This window comes from Protomyctophum bolini, assembly GCF_963924005.1.
Source record: "Protomyctophum bolini genome assembly, chromosome: 12".
In the NCBI taxonomy this organism is placed as follows: domain Eukaryota; kingdom Metazoa; phylum Chordata; class Actinopteri; order Myctophiformes; family Myctophidae; genus Protomyctophum; species Protomyctophum bolini.
Genome location: NC_137873.1, coordinates 2,703,469 through 2,724,013, shown reverse-complemented (window position 1 = coordinate 2,724,013; position 20,545 = coordinate 2,703,469). Strand labels below are relative to the sequence as shown.

Genomic DNA, 20,545 nt, shown 5'->3' with positions numbered 1-20,545 from the left:
CAAAGGGGTTCCACCCCGCCTCAAGCCAAATTCTGGCTAGTCCGGTGCATCTCAGGAGTGGGACTGGTATGTGTAGAAGGAAGGCACTGGAACAAACTCTGCAAATAATGTGACACTTCGATGTCAATACATCCTGACCTGATGAAGATGTATTGACATAGAAAAGTTGTCACGTTATTTGCCTTCACATTGTAAATATTAAATGCTTTATTGCTCCAGTGCCTTCCTTATTCTAGAAAAGTATACACTTTGTAATAAGTATTTGTATTTGTCAACAGAGAGCCAACACAGCCACAGCACACAGTGAAGTACTTGGTGTATGAAGATTGCCTGCTGGACCTTTTCCGTATTTGCCCCACATGCGCTAGTGTCTGCAAGGTGCGCACATTTGTAAAAGGAACTTTCCTTAGTGTGACACAGACCTGCAGCCATGAGTTTTGTGAATTCAGCCGGAAGTGGAACACAGTCAGCCACTGTTGCGCAGGACACCAGCAGGGAATCTACAGCTATCGGCTGCTGTCTACTTCACGGGCTCTTCTTTCATCCAGACTAACAAGGTTGGTAAGAAATAATGGAGTCTTCTCCCGCAGCTTTGTGTTTTAATTTTTCAGTGCATCCCACTCTGCTACAGAGGGATGTGGTATGAACACTGTTACAGAGGAACTTTCATATTTTTCATTGCAGGTGCTCAATGCAATGAATGTCAGAACGTTCAGCAGGATGTCACACCGTAATCACGTTCACCAGTACATCCAGGCTTCTGTGCTGCATAAATGGCGGCTACACCAGGCGGGCTTGCTGGAGGGTCTTAAACGGAACCAAAAAGTATCTCTTGGTGGAGACATGCGAGCGGACAGCCCAGGCCACTGTGCAAAGTACGGCTCTTACTCCATGATGGACCTCGACACCAACAAGATAGTTGATATCCAGCTGGTACAGGTAAATTGTTTGTAAAACTAGAAAATGTGTTCAGTATAGCAATAGTGCAGAACTTCACCAATGAGGCAGATCTGGTATTCATGTGTGTGTTTATGATACACAGAGCAATGAAGTCAAGAGCAGTGTCCATATGGAGAAAGAAGGGCTGATCAGGAGTCTAAAGTACCTTTCCAAAGCTGGCGTGAAGGTGGATTTCCTGGTGACAGACCGACACAACCAGGTCCAAAAATATATGAGGGAGGAAAAACCCACTATTACCCACTATTACGATGTGTGGCATTTATGCAAAGGTAGGATATTATGGAAAATAGTGTTTATTGATCATTTGTAGCACCGCTGCACCATCCAATAAAATATATTTTATATGTTTTTAAACAGCTTTCACCAAGAAGCTGGTTGCCATGGCAAAGTTGAAAGAATGCGCTAAGGTCAAGCTGTGGAAGAACAGCATCAAAAATCATATCTACTGGTCAGCATCTGGTTCTTCCAGTGGAGAGGAAAAGGTGGCAAAGTGGTCATCTGTGATCAACCACATCACCAATGTTCATGTCCATGACAATCCACACTTCCCCAAGTGCCTCCATCCCCCCTCGACTGACAAGAACAAGTGGCTGAAGCCTGGTATGCCACTATTCAATAGCAACCTTTTGTCATTAGAATGCTGTTGTAACAAAACTCTCAAGATCAGTGTTGATTTTGGCAGAAAATTTTGATTTTTTTAGTCAGTCTTTCGAATAAAATTCCATTTAGCTTTAGTCAACTAAATATAAGAATTTAATCGACAAAATCTACAGTTGTTTTAGTTGACTAAAATGTATTTTGGCGGGCTGTCCTCATTTTTCACTTGCTGAAAATAGCCGATCTACAAGCTCACAATGCAGAGCAACACATGAGCTTGTAGAGCTGCTATTATCAGCATGCAATACTGGATCTCTTGTCCACTAGTCCCATCCTAACATTTCAGTCTTTGTCGACGAAATTGTGAATCTTCGTTTTATTCATCATAGCTTAGTTTTCATTTAGTTTTCATCATTGAAAATAGTTTGCCGACAAACATTTTTTGTCATAGCTTTAGTCGACGAAATCATCACTGCTCAAGATGTAATCCACTGACTGAATGTATTTTATAATAGTATACTCTTTCCCCCTTTAGGATCAACGGCCATCCGCAAGCTGGAGACGGCATTGACGAATAAGCGCATTCTGGGAGACGTGAAGAAGCTGAGCCCTCTGTACCAGACATCTGCCTTGGAAAGCTACCATAGCGTCATTTTGAGATTTGCTCCGAAAAATGTCGCCTTTTCGTACTTGGGAATGCTTTGCAGGTAAATTATATAATAATCATGTTGTAATCAAGTGTTATGTATTATTTATTATTATAGTGCCATTTCATTTGGAAATATTGTGCATCTGCTGCCTATGTGCTGGTTGCCAGTGTTTAAAAAAGGGGGGGGGGGAAAGCCAGCCACTTGAACAATGTAAAATGTGATCTTCTAGCCATCTAAAAACTAACTTGGGTTCATGATATCATCCCATTCTTCTCATTTCAGGCTTTACCTCGCTGCATTGCATTTCAACGAAAATGCTGGACGTCTCCAAGCGGTAACTGCGTCAGGAGTTCCGCAGCACAAAATAACGTTTCCCAAGGCCAAGAAAGGGGACCACGTTGTCAACAGGGTTAAGACCAACTATACTACAGGTCAGTTACATGCAATACCATGGTCATCAGTGAAACTTTGCATTATAAATGCTCTAGTTGCAATTGAGACCATATGAATTACTCAAACTACTGTACATGCTGTTATGTGCTCTTGTGTATTTTAGAATATGTGACAGAGCTTACAGACCTCCTCTTTGACGAGGTGTTCCCCAACCCTGCACATTTTGTGGCTGAGCTGGAAGAGGTCCCTGTCCCTGGATTCCTGTGCTCACAGTACGAGCATCCAGAGAAGACTGCTGCAGTTGCTGCACATGTGTCCCGCTTCATCCACCCAGAGCCAAATTAAGACGTCAAATAAATACAAAATAAAGAAAGCATTTTGCCTCCAACAATCTGTAATTTTATATTTTAGCTATATACACACACAGCAACATACTTTTTTTTTTAAACAAAAACCTCTTAGGATTTAGAACAGTGGTTCTCAAAAATATAATTTTAGGATATTTCCATTGGAAAAAAATGTCTTGTATTCAGGCAAATTAAATGGAAGGCCTAAATCCAGTGTATTCGCCATCCTCATCTGGGTATTCATCGTGTATCCGGTGCACAATACAGGATGGCAAAATTCTCCGGTTCCCTGCACCCAGGCATCCCCAGCACCATGACACGAAAGACCTGTAGGCCAGGTAGCGAGCACGCCTGTAATGAGAGAATTAATAAAATGACTTGTGTGCTGTTTTCTTTCCCTGCCTGAGGGTGGTGCTGTTAGCTCTGTTTTGTGTTTCTCAGTTGAGTTACAGCCAGGTGGTGAATGCACTGGAGACTAACTGCATGGGGCCAACTTCAAAATGACACCTGCTAATGCCAGTTCCATTTCTCTTCTTCCGCGTTGTCAACAAGGAAGCTTTGAGAAGGAAGAGAAGTGGTCACGTGACTGGGCTGCGCCATGTTACTTTCATGGGAGCCCAACTCACACCAGCAGTGCATGGAATACATGGCAGTGAATGGAGCCGGCTGGACCAGCTCATAACAAACATTATTTATGAACGATTGAGACCTTTGTCATATAATCGGTTCAGGAATATAAAACAAGACATATCACAGGTTGTTTTCGATGTGCATAGTATATAATTTTATCTGAGAATCTAAACAGCAGCAGATATCTGACAGACAGGAAACGGTGGGAAGTCTTGTGATACTTGGTACGTTCAGAAAGGTACTTTGTGCTCTTTAGATACCATACCTCTATAAAAATTACACGGTGTACATACACATTGAAAAGCAACACAGCAGACAATGTGTTACATGTCTTGTTATTTTCCAGAAGTGATTACTTTACAACAGGTCTCAGTCATTCATAAATAATGTTTGTTCATGAGCTGGTCACTGAGCTCTCATTGACTCCAGTGCATTCTGCCAAACCTCCGGGTAGTTTGGCTCCCATGAAGGCGTCCATGAAAGTGTCATGGCGCAGCCCAGTCACGTAACCACTTCGCTTCCTTCTCAAAGCTTCCTTGGTTGTCAAGCACACTGCTGTGCTGCCATTTGATCACCAACCTTACTTCATTTACTGGTCTCTGATGAGTATGAGTCTTCTGTCATCTACTGTATATACTACAGGATCACAATCTGCTTCAATGATTGCGTTGATCAGTTTAGTCAGTGTAGTCAGCCTGCTAAACAGATCACCCCAAAGTGGCTTATAATAACACCAAATTGGTTTGGAAGAAAATACTGCAATGTCTCTGAATTGCATACAGTATATAATGGAACCTACATAACCTACTGTGAAGCTGTTCACAAAGTTTACCTAACTTTTGCTAATACAGGGAAAACATGTACTTATTTTATTTGTACTCTTTGAATGCTCTTGCACTCAATATATTCTATCCCTTTGTTTGCTGTGTTTTGTTGTTTGAATGTTATGCTATATATATGCTGCTGCAGTCTGTAAGGAAGCCAAACAAATAAGTTTTACTCTTATGTACCTGGTACACAAGATGTAACAAAGTATAACCTTGAACCTACTGGTCAGACAAGTACTGTGCACATTTGTGTACAAAACACTTGACAATTGTCATCTTGATCGGTGTCCCAGAGATCAAATGGGTCTGTGGCCTAATGCATATACAAATGGAGGTTCTTGAAATAACATTGAATGCCTATGACCATACAGCTAAGTGACCATAGTTTATTTTGTATAATGATTATATAACATATTTTTCTTGTCCTACATCTTACCAGTTTTTGTGTGCCATTTGATAAAAGTAATCTATATACATTCCAAATAAATATTTGATGGTCTAACATACTCAGCACTCTTCTTCGTCCTCAGTCTTCCATGCTCTGCCTCATATTGTCTGAGGGCATTCTGCAGGGACCAGGGGTTCAGGCAGACAGGTTCTAGTCCTGGATGGAGAGTCATGCACTCCAGGTCCTCTGGAAGCTCGCTAAACATATTCTGAAGCTGTTGGAGTATGATATATTTTAGTACTTTACTGGTTCTGTGGTGATCATTGTTGCATTGTTGAAGATGTTTCTTTACATACCACATTGATACTCTTGCAGCAGATATTGTGATTCACATCGGTCATTGGTCTGCATTTCCCACAGATGCACCTGTATGATTACAATTCACAGTGATGTGTACAATTTACAATGTATGCATTTAGCAGACCCTCGATCATCTCCACTATACCGTACATAGACAGCAGAGAGACACTAGTGCCTCAATAACTAGTGTCAATAACTACTATCCCAGGTAAATCAATAACCATAGCATCATGTCGGTATACTATTACAAACAATGAAAAAAATGAAATGAAATCTAGCTGTCATCATGCTACCCAAAGGCCAGTCCACTCGATGCAACTCCATGATGCAACTACTTGCTACCATTATCTCCAAATGGCAGTTGCATGCATTGGTGTGGATTGCCCTTCAATTGGATTATATATTTTGTCAACCATTGAACGAAATTGAGTCATACAGTTTACAATAAGTACAGTTCAGAGCATAATCTTTTGTAGCAATATTTTCTGCTAGGCTAGGCAACAGAACTAAAAACATGATGGCTGGCTGCCAGTTTGATTTATACAAAAAGAATGAACTGGTAAAATGACAATGTTTTTTGTTCTATGCTACTTATAAATAGCATAGGGTATGCTAATGGTATGCACTCCGGACCAGTGCTTGTTGTTCAATTCGTTGTTCAGACAGTGGTAGAATAATAGAGTAGAAGTATGGGGGAAAATAACCCACCATTCTCCTTGAGGTTGAGTTTGAGCTGGTTCCTCTTCATCTGGTTCCTCTGGCTCAAACTGTATGGCTGTACATTGCCGATGGAACTATTTGGTGCATACATGTTTCTCTTTTACAAAAGACCGGGCGACACGATCTAATACTTAGATTGTTGTCTTCCGCGAATGGGCGTGGCTTAGACACGCGCACGCGCGCGCGCGCACACACACACACACACACACACACACACACACACTGTCAACACACACACGTGGCAGTGGCACACTAGCGACCAGCGAGCAACTTCATTGAAACGAGTACAGTCCGTGAGGAAAGCTTGTCGACATAACGTTTGGACGAAACGGGGAGAGATATTTCCCGCGAACTGTACAATGGACACGCCACTACAGTCCTTGCCAGAGAGGCCAGAAAATATTGCATTGTATTTCATCCATTTTTAAACATCATTCCTGAAACGAAGCGATTTTTTTCATCATTCAAATTTGGTGTGTTGGTTAATAACACATTACTCTGTGGCGTGACAAACTGGGAATACAAATTGTATCATCTTTTTATTTTGCTTTACAGCCACTTTAATATTCACCATAAATTATCCAAATCCAATACCAATAATAAACTTTCCCATTTTATGCTCCTCAGATCCTAGAACTAAGAAAAATTAAAAACTGAAACACTTTACATAATGCATGCCTATTGCCTTTGCCTGATGTTTGTCAGTTATGGGATGCCATTGTACACAATACATTTGAGGGTTACTCTCAAATCATAGTCTCAAATCTACAGGCCATTTGAAATTGTCATCCCTCAATTTTTAAACAGGTGCCATCTACCTACAGACCACCTACTACAAAACCGTATCCATAATATAGTACACACGATTCAGCTGGTTCTATAGTATGGAGTCTGTGCCATGACAGACACATCGGCCAAGCTGCAGATCACTAGTAGCCCATGTAAGTAAGCCCATACAGGGCAGGGGCCCATCTCCTGTTTCTGTAGCATGAGGCAGCTTAATAAACAGAATTAGTTTGGTGTGACCATACCCTACCAAGTTCACAATCAAATCGGCAGTGAGGGACAAAGTAGTCAACCCCAGTCCAATATTTACACAAGTACACTTTTCCTACACATCAGTTGCCATGTTAAGTGGTCAAATGTGTGCAGTTTCATAGCATATCAAGCAAGACTCATTAGAATTAATACAACACTTTAACCAATCTGTAAAATGACAGCCTCATCCTTAGATTAGGGGAAATGAGCCCATAGGCAACTAGGAGCTACTGTAGCAGCATCTTGGCAAAATAGCTTTAGGAATCATTTCACAGACATGGGACGACTCCAAAGATAAAGACAAAATTACCCAAGTAGTATGACAAATTACTTTATTACAAAACACATTTAAAACCTCAACATAAAAAACACATTAAACACATTAGAACAACTTCAAACGGAACTCAGCGGCGGCGGGAGCCTGATGGTTTAGGCAGACGTGACACTCGCTCCTCCTCCACAGCAGCCTGCAGAGCCTCCACAGCAGCTACATGGTGACAGAGGAAAACACAATTATAAATCATAATCGTACCTTGATCAACTACAGCATCAAAAGTAGCAGATCTGCAAGCTCGAAACGCAGCACAGACGTGTTGCATGCCGATCTACTACTTTGCCATGTTTTTAAATTTTAATCTTGAAACCGTTGACACATTAGGGGTGCGTTCGGAAATAACGCACCGGAGTGCACTCGCCTATTAGTTTGCATTGCACAGTGCGCCATTTCTGAACGTGCCCCAGGTTTCCACCCGAACAGACACATGTCAGTTTGCTAAAAAATAAAGACTAAACACAAAAAGGTCAAGGCTGAAGGCACAGAAAAATTCAAAGACGAGAAACGATAGCATTCAGTTGATCTTCATGTTGATATGGTGTGATAAAGTTGCTACACCTTCAATCATGTTGTTGGGCAGAAACTAGACCAGTTTAAGACCTAAACTAAAGCCACTGAGTGTTGCGTTACACAAGGCCTTACTAAATGGCCAAACATGTTACCTTCAGGACAAGGTATAAAAAATAAAATAAACTGTTCCAAGGAGCCAATATAGGTCACAAGCTCTACTTTTATAAGACCAACTGACAAAAACAAGCTTATTTAAATGACACGATCACAATGCTATACATACTTTGCTACTTTTGCATGTTCTATGACCAGGCATCAATTCCCCCTCCACCCCAATAAAACAGAAGTTGAAATATGGATACAAGGTTTCCAGACAGCAACGATATGCCCTCACTAGCCTATTCATTAAAATGGCAGTCACCATGGCTTGCTTATGCAATGCTTTTGGTCACAAGAAGTATCATGACACTCAATCTAAAGAGTAATAAATAACTCCAACCTTGCAGACTGCTGGAATATTCTCGCGCACGTCTCGAGTAGTCCAGCAGATCAGGGAGGGCAACCGCCACGTCATATGAGATGTGCTTCATTGCCTCACTGGCTCTCTGAGACACTTCACTGAATCTCTGGAAAACAATCAAATCAAGATGCAATTTTATGAACCATATGCATCCCTCTCCTGGACATTGATAACACTGGCAAAATTGCGTTACGAGAATTGGTAATGGAAAAGAGGGGGCAAAGTATACCCAGGTCACCTAACATAAGTATATAGAATTTAAGTGGCCAAATTCCAATAACGCAGCTATGACTTGAAGCGTCAAACACCAAGCCAGAAACTGTCTCAAAAAGTAACAAGGACATGTTATTAGTCAAGGGAAATTCTACCTCTATCTCGCCCTGGACCTTGTCCTCTAGCTCAGTCACCAGGGCGTAGGGGTCAGATTGGATCGAGTCCTGCAGAGGAAAATAATCAATGTCAGAGACTAGTATGACTTAATATTTCAGTCAGGATATTTGGGAGCCGTGTCCAATCTGACCTCCTCCTCTTCCTCCGATGAGCTGCTGTCTAAGGGTTTTGCTGCCTTGGCGGGTCGCGGGGCCTTGGGACCGTTCAACTCCTTCACCCTAATAGAAATGACAAGAAAACCCAATCAAGAGGTGAATTGTATCTGTATGCATGGCCATTCTGTGTATATGCATGGTAAGGGTCAGGTGTAACGATACATGGTTGATGACAATTTAAAATCCACAGTAACAAAGAAATTAAATCCGTGTGAAACGTGTGGATAGTGCAGTTTTCTTTTAACCCATTTAGCTCCCGGATTCAAAGGTACCAGGCACCAGGTCTAAATGGGTTAAGGGAAACATTATGGATATACATAAGTAAACAGTGGTTCTCTGGCATACATGGACATTGTATTTGAAGTAACTAACATATGGACCAACCCACACCTTGACATGAACAAATACACATCGATAGACAAGTGTAGCGATATTGAAAAGTAACCTTTTCTTAAAATGTTTAAATACAATGCACACGTACTTAGTATTTTGATCAATAATTGATTTATTTGCATTGCAAAATGATTTGATACAAAGTTAAACGATATTTACAATCACATTTGTTGATTGAGAGAATTCTTCAGTGTAAATACCATTTTCTAATTTTACAGAGTCGATTCTATACACTGTACAGAGTAGATTCTATACACAGTAAATACTAAGTGGTAAGTGGAAGAAATGATCTGGAGAATAGTTAACATTATAGAGTTTGCGGTGTACCAATTTCCAGTCGCACTCCGAGTGGACAGAAACTCAAGGTCCAGGGACCCTCAGGGTTTCTAGAAAGGTTCCAAACAGGTCCAGAACCAACTCTGTTAAGTGTACAAATGGGGACCACAGGTGTAGTTTCATGACATAGATGTCTACCTGTCCGCATAGCGCAGCGTATTCATGGTGTAGTCACATGAAGCCATGCCTGGAGCGCACAGTGCGATCTGGCGAGAAGGAGGAAAGGTGCATGTACGTTAATATTCATGGTTAACCAACTGAGCACCAGTCATTTGCATGGTTTTAAAGCATTTTTCATCCGTCAGGTCTTTTTACTCTTCTTCAATCTGTTGGCAGCAAAAATACTCAAATACCAGTGTATATGTAATTTTGTAGGTTGTGGGCACCTCCAAGTAGAGAAGTCCTAGGCCAACAGAATTGCTAGCCTATGGTGCTTTATAGAGCCTATACAAAACTTCTAGTCAGGAGACCGGAGTAATTTCTAGCATACATTTTATTGCCGATACTAATCGACAGTCATTTGCAAAAACAAAGTGGCCCAGATTCCTTTTTGTCTGCGTATAATACAAATAAGTCTGTTTTTGTAAATGGATTTCCAATTTCTATAAACAACAAAGTAGGAACTAACAAAGTGACCGATTAATTTTTTTCCGAGTAAACTGCAGTATGAGAAATGGTGCATCAGTCATGACTTTTGCACAATTATTTATTTAACACTTGTCACATGTTGTAGTCGTGCATGTTATTACTGAAGGAAGGTTGCCTTTTGATTGATATGCACCTAAATATTTAAAACGCATTGCTTTTATTAAATGTATTTATTCCGAAACACGCTGGATGCCAGTAGGCATTTTAATGGTTCCATGTTTGTATACATACCATGCAGGTCCTGGACTTCTCACCGATGAAGGAGTCTCTGAGTACCTTGGTCAAGGTGCTCATTCTGAACGGCACATGGTCCCCGTTCCTCCCCAAGGAGCGAATGCATTCCTGTGGGAGTGAGAGAAACACTTTATTCATTAAAAGCCCAGACTACAAATTACTGGAGAAACATTTTGAAGTGCATTTTAGAATTCAGTCCATTTTGCAGCTCATGGATTTGTGTAATATCCAATCACTGCCTCTAGATGTCACTAAAGGACCTCTGAGATGTCAGCTTAGATGTCAATAAAGGACCTGAGATATGTCAGCTTAGATGTCACTAAAGGACCTCTGACATATGTCAGCTTTAACTCAGCATCTAAAACAGTAAGGTGGCAAGAAAGAACTTCTGGGAACTCAGAGTGCATTTGGGAACTGAGTGCATTTGGGAACTCAGAGTGCATTTTTGATGCCATACCTTCGTACCGAAGTAAAATAGGGTTGGCTAGTTAGATTATAAATAACATTCATGTTAACTAAAGCAGATTAATAGAGTAGAAGTAAAATATTCATATCATTTCCAGCATTCAAACTCTGTAACAAAGCAGCAGATCTACACACTTGCAATGTGGTTTAGATGCTTGTGTGATGTTGTAGTCGAGCGTTTAAATAAAATGTTAAAATATAGAGATAAGGTTTCTGCCCTTTCCTTCCCCACTGCGACTTCAGAGACAGTGTGCAGCCAGTCTTAATACCATAGACATAAAAGGTAGACGCCCCTTTCCGGCTCTGGAGCGCATGTGCTCAAGGGAGGGCAAAACTTTCCCAAGATTCCTTGCGAAGCATGAGCATGCGTCACAGAGCGCATGTTCGGGTCTGATAAGGCCAGGAAAAAATGCGCTGTGATTGGATAGAATGTGTGGTAGTGTGACGCAACGTGCCTTCCACACTACCGTGTACTTCCTGCCCCAGTGTAAATTCTTCCGCCCCTCCTTCAAAACACATCGCTCCAACGAACTGCAGCGGCCAATGAGGCATAATTATTTTTATATCTATGGTTAATACCTTCAGGGCCAGCAGGCTGCGGTTGATCTCATTGGTTTCCACCATTGTGGCACGGTCGTTGCTGCTGACGTCCGAGCCCCGCTCGTTCCCAGCCAGGTCGATCAGAGAGAACTTTCCGTGCAAGGTCCTGGCGCGGTTGTTGCATCGCAGGACAATCTGGAGGATGGCGTGGGAGCGGGACGAGTTGGCATTCGCAGACGTCTGGCCAGACGTCCTATAGGAGTGACAGAAGAGAACAGTCAGTAGAACAGAGAGTGTGTCGGCTTAGCTTTTAACCATTATTTTTGTAACTTTAGTGGTTGAGAAATGGCTATTTTGGAGAAGAAAAAATAATAAAATGTGCTAATATTCTGGGGGGAAAAGAATAATCACAGTGAATATTGTTAACTCAAATATTTGCTTCTGGGGTGACTGGAACAACATATTTTCAGAGATAATTCTGTTGGTCCTTGACATGAAAAGGTTTGAGCATCAGTGCACCACCTATCCGGTCAGGATTTGAAAGACATTTTGTAGAATCTGGTCTCAGGTCTTCATGGGTTAAAAATGGAAGTAGATTGGCTTGTAGATCTGCCATTTTTGAAAACGAAGACTTCACAAACATTGGTGACATTGTTCAGCATTAATATACTGTACCTGCAAGCACTGCCAACTTCTATGATCGTGATGACGTCCTCCGCTGCAGAGACACCCACTTCCTGCAGGCCGACCACCTGAACCTGCTGCCGATCATCCTCCAGAACACGCAGTTGGGTCTTGTCGTTCAATAAATCATAGACCTGAAATGACAAAACACTTTGTCATGTTGGTTCATTTGGTCCACACAGCCCACCAATGGCTTTGTTGAATGCTTTATTCCGATTGGTCAATCGGTGAATTCAGCGGTCTGTTATTTCTGATAACATACTCTAATACAGACCGATGCCTAATCAAACCCTCGGAGCACCAGCTGCGCCCTGCTGATTTACTGCCGTTTCCAACATGACAGCCATGTAAATGCACACAATGTCATTTGCAGCTAAACATTGCTCTAAAAAATGTCTGAAAATATTCGAGCGAGAAATAGACGAAGCAGTAGCGAAAATAGATTGCATTTGATCAACTCACTTCCTCGTTTTCCGACAGGGCTCCAGCCCTGCAGCTGGGCAGGGAGTTCCAGCCAGATATTAACGCTTAGCCACTTCAATCTGCTATGTCATTATAGACACTATTCAAGTGTTTTTAATACAACTTTTCTAAAAACAGATAACTGTACAAGCCAAGGGGTATCGACTATTTCCCCCCTCCACACAAGTCCATAATGATGTAGGACTTCAGGACCATTCCAGCCATGTTCCATCCCTCTTTATAATTAGGGGTGCACGATTATGAAAGATATGATCCAATCTTGATTTGCAGGGTCATATCTGCCGATATTATACAGAGGAACACAATGGAAACAAACCTAGGCCCTAGGGGGCTTGGCCCAAAGACTATCCGTTTTCACAACTGAATGAATTTTTACTTAGATTTTACATCAAATTTGGTTAGGCTTTTGTTCTAGACTAGAGATACTAGAAACCAGATACGAAGATTCGGTTGAAAATGTAAGTTATCGCTACACATTTGGGTACAACAGCACATGTTTATTAGATTCATACCTTGCCATTGTAGATCTCAAAGAAGGAGACGTATGGACAGAGAGCCAAGTGGGCATACCTCCGGCTGGTAATTAGGCTGAACACATCGTGGGCTGTGTAAGGGACAAAAAAAAATTGCAAGTTGACCCATTTCTGCCCCATATAGCAGATCTATAAGCTCACAGCGCAATGTGAACGGTCAGCGATCTTCAGATAAGATAATCAGATTTTCAGTGAAGCTAGGGAACCCCGTAATATACAGGATTAAGTGGTTTAACTAGCCTAGTGGGGGGTCACATGAATGAAAGCAATAATAAAATCTAATTACTGAAAGATGTTGCTAGGTCCAAGTCCTAGTGTGATTGGTTTGTGAATTAGCAAAGTTTCATAAACAATTAGCATAATTATGTTTTGTTAGCCTGCCATAGCCAACCAGTTTAAGAAATCGGAGATTGAGGCTTTAACCTTTGCTTACATATCTGAGCTCAATAGGATTTTCTGGAACATTAACGTTGCATTTATTGCAAGTTTTAATCCAAAATAATTAATACCAGCAATGAGCCATCTACAAGCATACAATGTGTGGTGCCGCAATGCATTTTATGCTTGCCTGAGACCTTTAATCCATGAGGTAGCCATTTTTAAGACATAGTTTTTGGTATGGAAATTGTATGAGTATGGCTTACCTGCCAAGGCATAGATCCCTTTAGTGCTGTTCTGGCGCTTCCCAGAGAAGTCACCTCCCATGGTCTGGAAATAAGTAAAGTGCCATACCATAAGCACATGGTACATTTTAACTACTGCATTAGTAGGCTCAAAGATTCAACCCATAGTGCATAAAATGTGGATCATGTGCTCTCCGGCACTATGAACAGACTGCACACTTACATGGGTCTTTCCACTGCCCGTTTGTCCATACGCAAAGCAAGTTGCCATGGCACCATCAAAGATCGACTGGACCAGGGGTTTGGCTGTGAACCTATGGGGGGGGGGGGGGGGATAATTAATCCTGTCCTTTTAACCACTTCTGCTGAATGTTGGCCCAGAACAGGGATGCCATGTTTCCAGTGGTTAATTGCAATCTAAAAACCAATGACGTGTAGGGAAATGGGTCCTACAAAGTCACAATACCAGAGCATAGAGATGGGAACTGCTAAGATCTAAAGGCCTCGTCTGGTGTTCTAAACAGTGGCATTTCAAACTGAGAGGTAATTCAGACCAATGAAAGTTATCTGCAACATTCTGCTCAAAAACATATGCCGTCATATGGAGCATGAGTTGGTCTTTTGTTTAAAAATAAATAATTTGGACCCGTCCGTGGCTGTATAGCACGTTGGGGTTTGAGAAGCACTGGAGTAAAGAAATAGGCCACATGATTACCTGTAGACCATGTCATTGGTGGCGTTCTCATCGAAGGAGTAATCAAAGTGAAACTCCTGATTCTCCAGGTACTTTGTGAGGTCCACCTTGGTCTTGGGTTCGTGGACCAGCACAGTTCCATTGCCGGGCACAAACACTACATCAATCTCCCTTCGAGCCAGTTCTGGGAACATGACAGATCAGGGAAAATAAATAAAGCCGTCTACTAAATGTAATTCCATGTAAAACTGATTACAGGTTTTGATAACACGTTTCTTCTTTAAACATTGTTGAATGGACCGCTTACCTTTATTGTTAAACGGCCGCTTGCGGATGCACACGCATAACTTTTGATCTTCTACCTGTACAAAGAAATAAAGATCAGAATTGAGAAACTGAGATCAGCGATAAGCCATCAAATATGTGCCAAGCTGACATACTAGGTCGTACTGTAGGTAGGGCTACAAAATAATCCATTACAATTCAGGTTATGTTTTTCTCTTCTTTTAGACCCAGTCACGCAGTCGCACACCTGAGTTCCATGTGAGCAGCAAACCGGATCATATCATCACAATATTCAATACAGTTAATGCACGCTTCCCAATATCTTGCAGCCCTAATAAGTACAGCTCCCATTAGTGATTCTGGGTGAATGCTACAATCACCCATATACACGTTACAAAATAATAAAGTTAACATCTTACTTCGCATGCACCATTTACTTCATCCATAGGTTTGGGAGGGTTCATGTCCAGGGTCTCTCTGAACTCCTGGATCATGTCATAAAACTTCTGGTGGGGCCGGGACTGGGAGACCTCTCCAAACTGCAGGAAACAAATGGGAATTAAACCAAAGGACAAATGGAGTCTACCAGCACGCCTCAGCCTAAATCTGCCAGTCCAGTGAGTGACAATAGCAGGGACAACAGTTGCAGAAGGCATAGACACTGGACCAGCTACTTTCACCTGCAACTACTGTGGTTAAATAAAAATATACAAAACAGTTGACTGCAACCATGTCTACATAATATACAAACTAACTTCCATAATTGTTTGCCTTTGCATACGCCTGTAAGGCCATTATGGCTAGGGCAAATGCATGAACATAGTTGACGTAATTATTTATTTTGCTACTGAATCGCTGGACAATGGAAATTAAGAGTTTACAATACATAGTACGCAGTCGCACAGTACACACATAATTTATTTATGATGTATCTATCTTCTCTATTATTAAGGTTATTGTAGTGGTCAATTTGAATTGGGGTGGGGAGGGGGTCATGAGACATGCCGAAGCATTTCCGGGGGTCCCCGGGACAAAACGTTGAGAACCCCTGCCTTAGACGAATAACTGGATTCCCTTGACACAATTACTAGGCAATTTGTCTCACCTTCCCCCTCTTCATTTGAGCATCAGGGGGCTTCGCAACACCAGACATCCTTTTATTGGGCTTGATTTTATCCTTTGGAGCCATGGATGGTCTTGGGCCTGTATACAGAATATGCAACATTACGGTCAGTAAAAGAAAACAAAAAACAAGTCTAGTCCTTTGCTAAGAAACATTTTCTTGTAACACATGGTTCATTGTCAGTTGTAGTTCAGCTAGTTGACAGAGAATATGATTCCACCACCCAATCCTGACCTTTGACCATGTTGTTTACAATGTCCTGGGCCTCGTCGTTCTCCTTTGCCTCCTCGCGGGGACGATTATAGCCACCGGCATCCTTCCTCACCTTTTTGGTGGCCACTAAGGAGAGAGAGATAAGAGTCAGTTATAAATATACAGATGCATGCAAGTTAGTCTTATGTAGCCAGATCAGGGGCTGAAGTGAATACCAACCAGTTCCAGTTGAGGGGAGGGCAGAGTTTAGAGGAGTTGGCTCTACGAATGTGGGTTGAAGTGGAGCCACAAACATGCACGTTTGCCTTGTCGAAGCCCTGGGAACTAAAGAAGTGAAATGTAAGTCAAACAGCAACCCGAGTTGTGATAGTAATGATTGAACTTTACTTTTACACAATGTGGAAAAGGAGATTATTTCAAAGTAAACTAAAGCATGCACTTGGGGAGAGAAACAAAGACTTGGGGTTTCTGAGCCACACAGCAAAAGCAGTTTGCAAAAGACAACTGCAAAGGTGCTGGAACAGCAGTCTACAGTAAGTGTCATCAGAATTTCAGAGCAACATCACAGATTTAACAGTCTGGTTAAATCGGCAGGGCTGCCCTTAAAGACTGACATGCACCCCCACCGAAAAGTGAAAGGCTATGCTCAGCAGGTATTAAAATCATCTACAAGACTGAAACGAAAAGCATATTAAATCCCATTTGGTGATTATTACTTTATCAATTGAATGCAGCATTTCATGGGGTTGCCTATAAGGGAACATGCATAAAGTCATTGCATAGTCAGATGTGATTAACTGTTTTCACATTAAATTTAAAACATCTAAACAAAATGTATTAAAATTAGCTTATGGCCAACTCTGGCTAATTTACATTTGCAAAATGACATGTTGATTAATGTGCATTGTCCTTGTTAAATAATTTAAAAATCTACACATGTCCCATGTGATGGTACAATACACTCCTTTCCTAATAGGCTTGCATAAAACCATTAAATTACGATTTCATTTCACCCCCTTAACCTGTAACGATTAAACAGATATGATCATCAGCTACACAATGACTTTACAGGCAATATAATCCCAAAACACCCGTTCATGACCTTATGGAGAATAAGTGATTGTGATTATCAGCTTTACAAAGAGAAACATGTATAGCATGCCAACCTGTCTGTTCAGCCACAACGGCTGCTGGAACAGTGGCTTTCGTTTAAAAAAAGAAAGAAATTGTTGGGAGAAAACAGTCAATATATACAAATGCCAAAATGGATGTGAATCAGAAGTGTAGTGAAAACCAATTTACATACCAGTTGGAGGAGCAGGAATTCTGGACGAGCGCAGGCGGCTAAGGTATTTCTGCAAATGGAAAGAGAGAGGTGTACAGTTATCATGACAGACATGACACTGAGCTCATGCAACAAGCCATATCACTCATGGACAACTTCATCCATATAGTGGTCCTCATTAATGCTCATGATAAGTTTCTACTCTGCGTTTCATAGGAGCGATTTACCAGACCACCATTAGGCAGTTTTTTCCCCCAGCAAACAATTTCAATGTTTTAGATTAAGTACAATGGATTCCATTACAGCATGCCAACTTTCCAGTAATAGAAAGCATGGAGTTCCTATTAGATTAGATTAATCATCGATTATGTCACTGGTAAGCAGGTTTTTTACGTGTCTAGTCCTCCGAGACACAAAATGATTATGAACATTAGCAAGGCCCAATTATAATGAAGCTCACACCCATGCATGCAGTTTCATCTCCGGTTACAGACTCACTATGTGGATATTCCAAAAGGGGGAGAACAAAACAAAAAGTACATCAGTACAAACAAGGCTAGGGGAAATCTCCACTCTCCAGTGCAGGCCACCAATCGGTTTCACTTTAAGGGAAAAGCCAAATAAGCTTGATTGCATGGAAACCTTGTTCACACTTGCCTTGTCCATGCATAGAGCCTCTTTCACAACCAAAGAGGTGAGGTGAAGCAGCAGCTCCTTGTTGTGGGCGTTCAGGTCTTCAAAATCCACCTGTACACCACAGATGAACATGGGTAGAGGTTAGGCAGGGTTTCTGTGAAACATTTGTCAACCAAGGGTGAATACTTGTTGACCTGGCCGACTTAACAAATCCATAAACACCAGCTTTGACACTTGCCTCCTTCCTTTTGATTGCATTCCTCTCTGTCCACTCAACCATAACCACACCTTTGGCTTCGTCCACGGACTTCACCACTGAAGAATGAACTCTGCCTAGTTGCATATAGATTCATGAAATGGGTATGAACATACATTTCATACATTTGTTTTAAAGAAAATGTATCAGAGAACTGGATCGCTCACTACAACATAGGGTTATCATGGCAATGATATTACAGTAGACCCAAAATCAGGGATATGTTCTTTAATGTCATGTCATATTCAATCATTGTTGGCCATGTCTTCAGTCCTTTTGTCCCTGGCTTATGCAAGTCTGTCATATACCCAAAGCCCTTTCAATAAACTCATACAAATCATGCCCCTATTAAAAATACACAGCTCAACCAGGGCATACTTGGACCATTACTAAAAAAAAATGTCTGAATTATGCTCTTACAATTTATATGCACGCAGAAAGTCATACGGCAAGTAAGCTCTGGCTAAGATATAAGTGCATTTTTAATAGGGGCAGTGGTTTGCATGTATATTATTAATTGAACTTGCTCTGGTCCATAGCCTACAGTTGAAGTTCTCCTACGCGACCCCAATTGAATTGTTGATTGAGATAATCAGCTTCAGGTGTGAGACGTACTTGGGAAAGGGCTGAATACAAATAGCCGCTAGTACAGAGGAAGGCATAGCTGAAACATTTGCTGAGTGAACAGTTGAAGTCAAGTTGAAAATAGGATAAATACTTATCCCATTTAAAAAAACCTTCCCACAATTACACAAAAAGACTAGTTAGCATTAACTGCAATGATTATGGGAATATAGAGCAAAGAAATGACATGGACTGACCATCGCTCCTGCTTATGTTCACAGTCTGGCCGAGCAGACTCCCAACAATATGTGCCTCCATTTCTTCGAGGTAAGTAGTTATGCCTGCGCCGAAAACACTGTAAAGTAACAAACAGTCGTTAGCCGAACATGACTTTTTGCGAAATTTCAATGAACAACACTTTAGCCATTTAGCAGGGCCTTTATCCCGATCGACTTATCGGAATAAGCATGAACTCCTGCCAAAGTTCTCCACGTCGCAGTGGAGTGCCGAGAGAACAAAATCTAGTGGTGCCTCGAATAAACTACACACCGCAGGCAAAATATTGCATTTGTCTAAACAACTGGCCATCTAAATAACATTAACATTTGGTCAAGAAATAACAACAGCATTGGATTACCGTACTTACCACTAAAAAGAAGACTAATCGAGCGGAGCGAACGCAGAGTATTTTGCAACAAAAACACACCACTGTTTGCCTTCGTTTCGTTTGAATCAAACTATCAAACCGTTGTCCGGATTGAGAACGGCTGATGATTGGGTGCGTTCTTCTTCTTTGGCATTTTATCAGAATTTGGAACACGTGATTGGCATAGAGTATTAGTGATTGGTCGAATGACAGGAAGTTGTCATGATCAGACTGATGACGATTGGCGTTTGGTTTGACTTGGGCAAATTCAATCAATATAATGATTGATTACTTTATTAACAGTTTGCAGAAAAAAAGCACAGGAATTTTAAACCCAAGAAAGCCTACGGCTTGCTTCTATCCATTGGGGTATATGATATATGTATGAATATGATATTCAATTTGAAATTAGGCTATGTTACGTTATTAATTAATGATAAAGACACTGTTGCCCATGCAAACCACATAGTCCTACGGAATTAATTTGGATTTTGGATTTAATTAATAGGCAAAATTATCAACATAAAGTATTGGTTTTGCAGTCCATTCAATGAAGCAGTAATTGTGCAATATTATGCTTCACCACACTGTGGTAGTGTCGGAACATTTTTACACCATGGATGAATCCAAACACAAGCGCACGGTGCCACAAGCCCGCAACCATCACAGTCAGACGGTCCACATGCTGAATATCCTACGTTTTCCAGTGTGCATCATCTCAAACAGTATGTTTCTGGAGTGTTACTTTTACTTCATGTCTTCTGGAATTATATTTGCCCTGCTGTCAACTGTGGTAGTCGTAGACATCCGGCAGAGCAGAGCATGAGGGGGCTCCCTATGCTCCCAACAAACCAGAAGCAGTGGTACCCAAACAACGCTTTATAAATGCACCATTTATCAATGATTTTACCATTTAAAATGAAACCAAATGGACATGGGTTTCATTTTACGCTCTCAAGAATTAAATTATTGTTAAACATCTGTATTACTTAATTTACAAGAAGTATATTAGATAATGTTATGTAGAAGAATTGTTATTATGATCAACATTTGCCTGTTATCTCTCCAATGGTACCAACATCAAT

The 20,545-nt window shown here is 41.2% G+C and overlaps 2 protein-coding genes and 2 long non-coding RNA genes across 4 annotated transcripts; 1 reads left to right on the top strand and 3 right to left on the bottom strand.

Moving 5' to 3' along the window:
- The first annotated feature begins 429 nt into the window (after positions 1-429).
- LOC308325324 (uncharacterized protein) lies at positions 430-2,955 on the top strand. The gene is made up of 6 exons (XM_080777813.1): positions 430-557; positions 685-939; positions 1,043-1,229; positions 2,093-2,264; positions 2,490-2,638; positions 2,764-2,955. Exons 2-6 carry the CDS (start codon positions 697-699, stop codon positions 2,943-2,945), a joined length of 933 nt encoding a protein of 310 aa, XP_080633939.1. The 5' UTR covers positions 430-557; positions 685-696; the 3' UTR covers positions 2,946-2,955.
- Positions 2,956-3,186: 231 nt separating this feature from the next.
- LOC308325325 lies at positions 3,187-5,219 on the bottom strand. Its single transcript, XR_013965022.1, has 3 exons — positions 5,149-5,219; positions 4,912-5,066; positions 3,187-3,298 (listed from the first exon to the last, which is right to left on the bottom strand). It is a non-coding gene; the product is annotated as an uncharacterized lncRNA (long non-coding RNA).
- Positions 5,220-7,225: 2,006 nt separating this feature from the next.
- LOC308325534 (kinesin-like protein KIF2C) lies at positions 7,226-17,416 on the bottom strand. The gene is made up of 19 exons (XM_080778060.1): positions 17,380-17,416; positions 17,240-17,275; positions 16,293-16,397; positions 16,095-16,199; positions 15,843-15,940; positions 15,157-15,276; positions 14,760-14,814; positions 14,474-14,636; positions 13,982-14,072; positions 13,780-13,843; positions 13,115-13,206; positions 12,111-12,253; positions 11,475-11,688; positions 10,428-10,538; positions 9,687-9,754; positions 8,795-8,882; positions 8,643-8,711; positions 8,254-8,380; positions 7,226-7,397 (listed from the first exon to the last, which is right to left on the bottom strand). The coding sequence occupies exons 3-19, from the start codon at positions 16,366-16,368 to the stop codon at positions 7,315-7,317; spliced, it is 1,767 nt and encodes a 588-aa protein (XP_080634186.1). The 5' UTR covers positions 16,369-16,397; positions 17,240-17,275; positions 17,380-17,416; the 3' UTR covers positions 7,226-7,314.
- Positions 17,417-18,015: 599 nt separating this feature from the next.
- LOC308325019 lies at positions 18,016-19,551 on the bottom strand. Its single transcript, XR_013964992.1, has 4 exons — positions 19,461-19,551; positions 19,072-19,169; positions 18,233-18,327; positions 18,016-18,105 (listed from the first exon to the last, which is right to left on the bottom strand). It is a non-coding gene; the product is annotated as an uncharacterized lncRNA (long non-coding RNA).
- Positions 19,552-20,545: the final 994 nt, after the last annotated feature.

Bases quoted from the DNA above. Each gene is read 5' to 3' on its own strand.
- LOC308325324 (XM_080777813.1), top strand. From the start codon at position 697: ATGAATGTCAGAACGTTCAGCAGGATGTCACACCGTAATCACGTTCAC. The intron at 1,230-2,092 runs GTAGGATATTAT...TTCCCCCTTTAG, and splicing joins TGTGTGGCATTTATGCAAAG to GATCAACGGCCATCCGCAAG. The intron at 2,265-2,489 runs GTAAATTATATA...TTCTCATTTCAG, and splicing joins TACTTGGGAATGCTTTGCAG to GCTTTACCTCGCTGCATTGC.
- LOC308325534 (XM_080778060.1), bottom strand. From the start codon at position 16,368: ATGTTTGTGGCTCCACTTCAACCCACATTCGTAGAGCCAACTCCTCTA. The intron at 16,200-16,292 runs GTTGGTATTCAC...CTCTCTCCTTAG, and splicing joins CCTCCCCTCAACTGGAACTG to TGGCCACCAAAAAGGTGAGG. The intron at 14,815-15,156 runs GTAAGATGTTAA...TTCTTTGTACAG, and splicing joins AAGTAAATGGTGCATGCGAA to GTAGAAGATCAAAAGTTATG.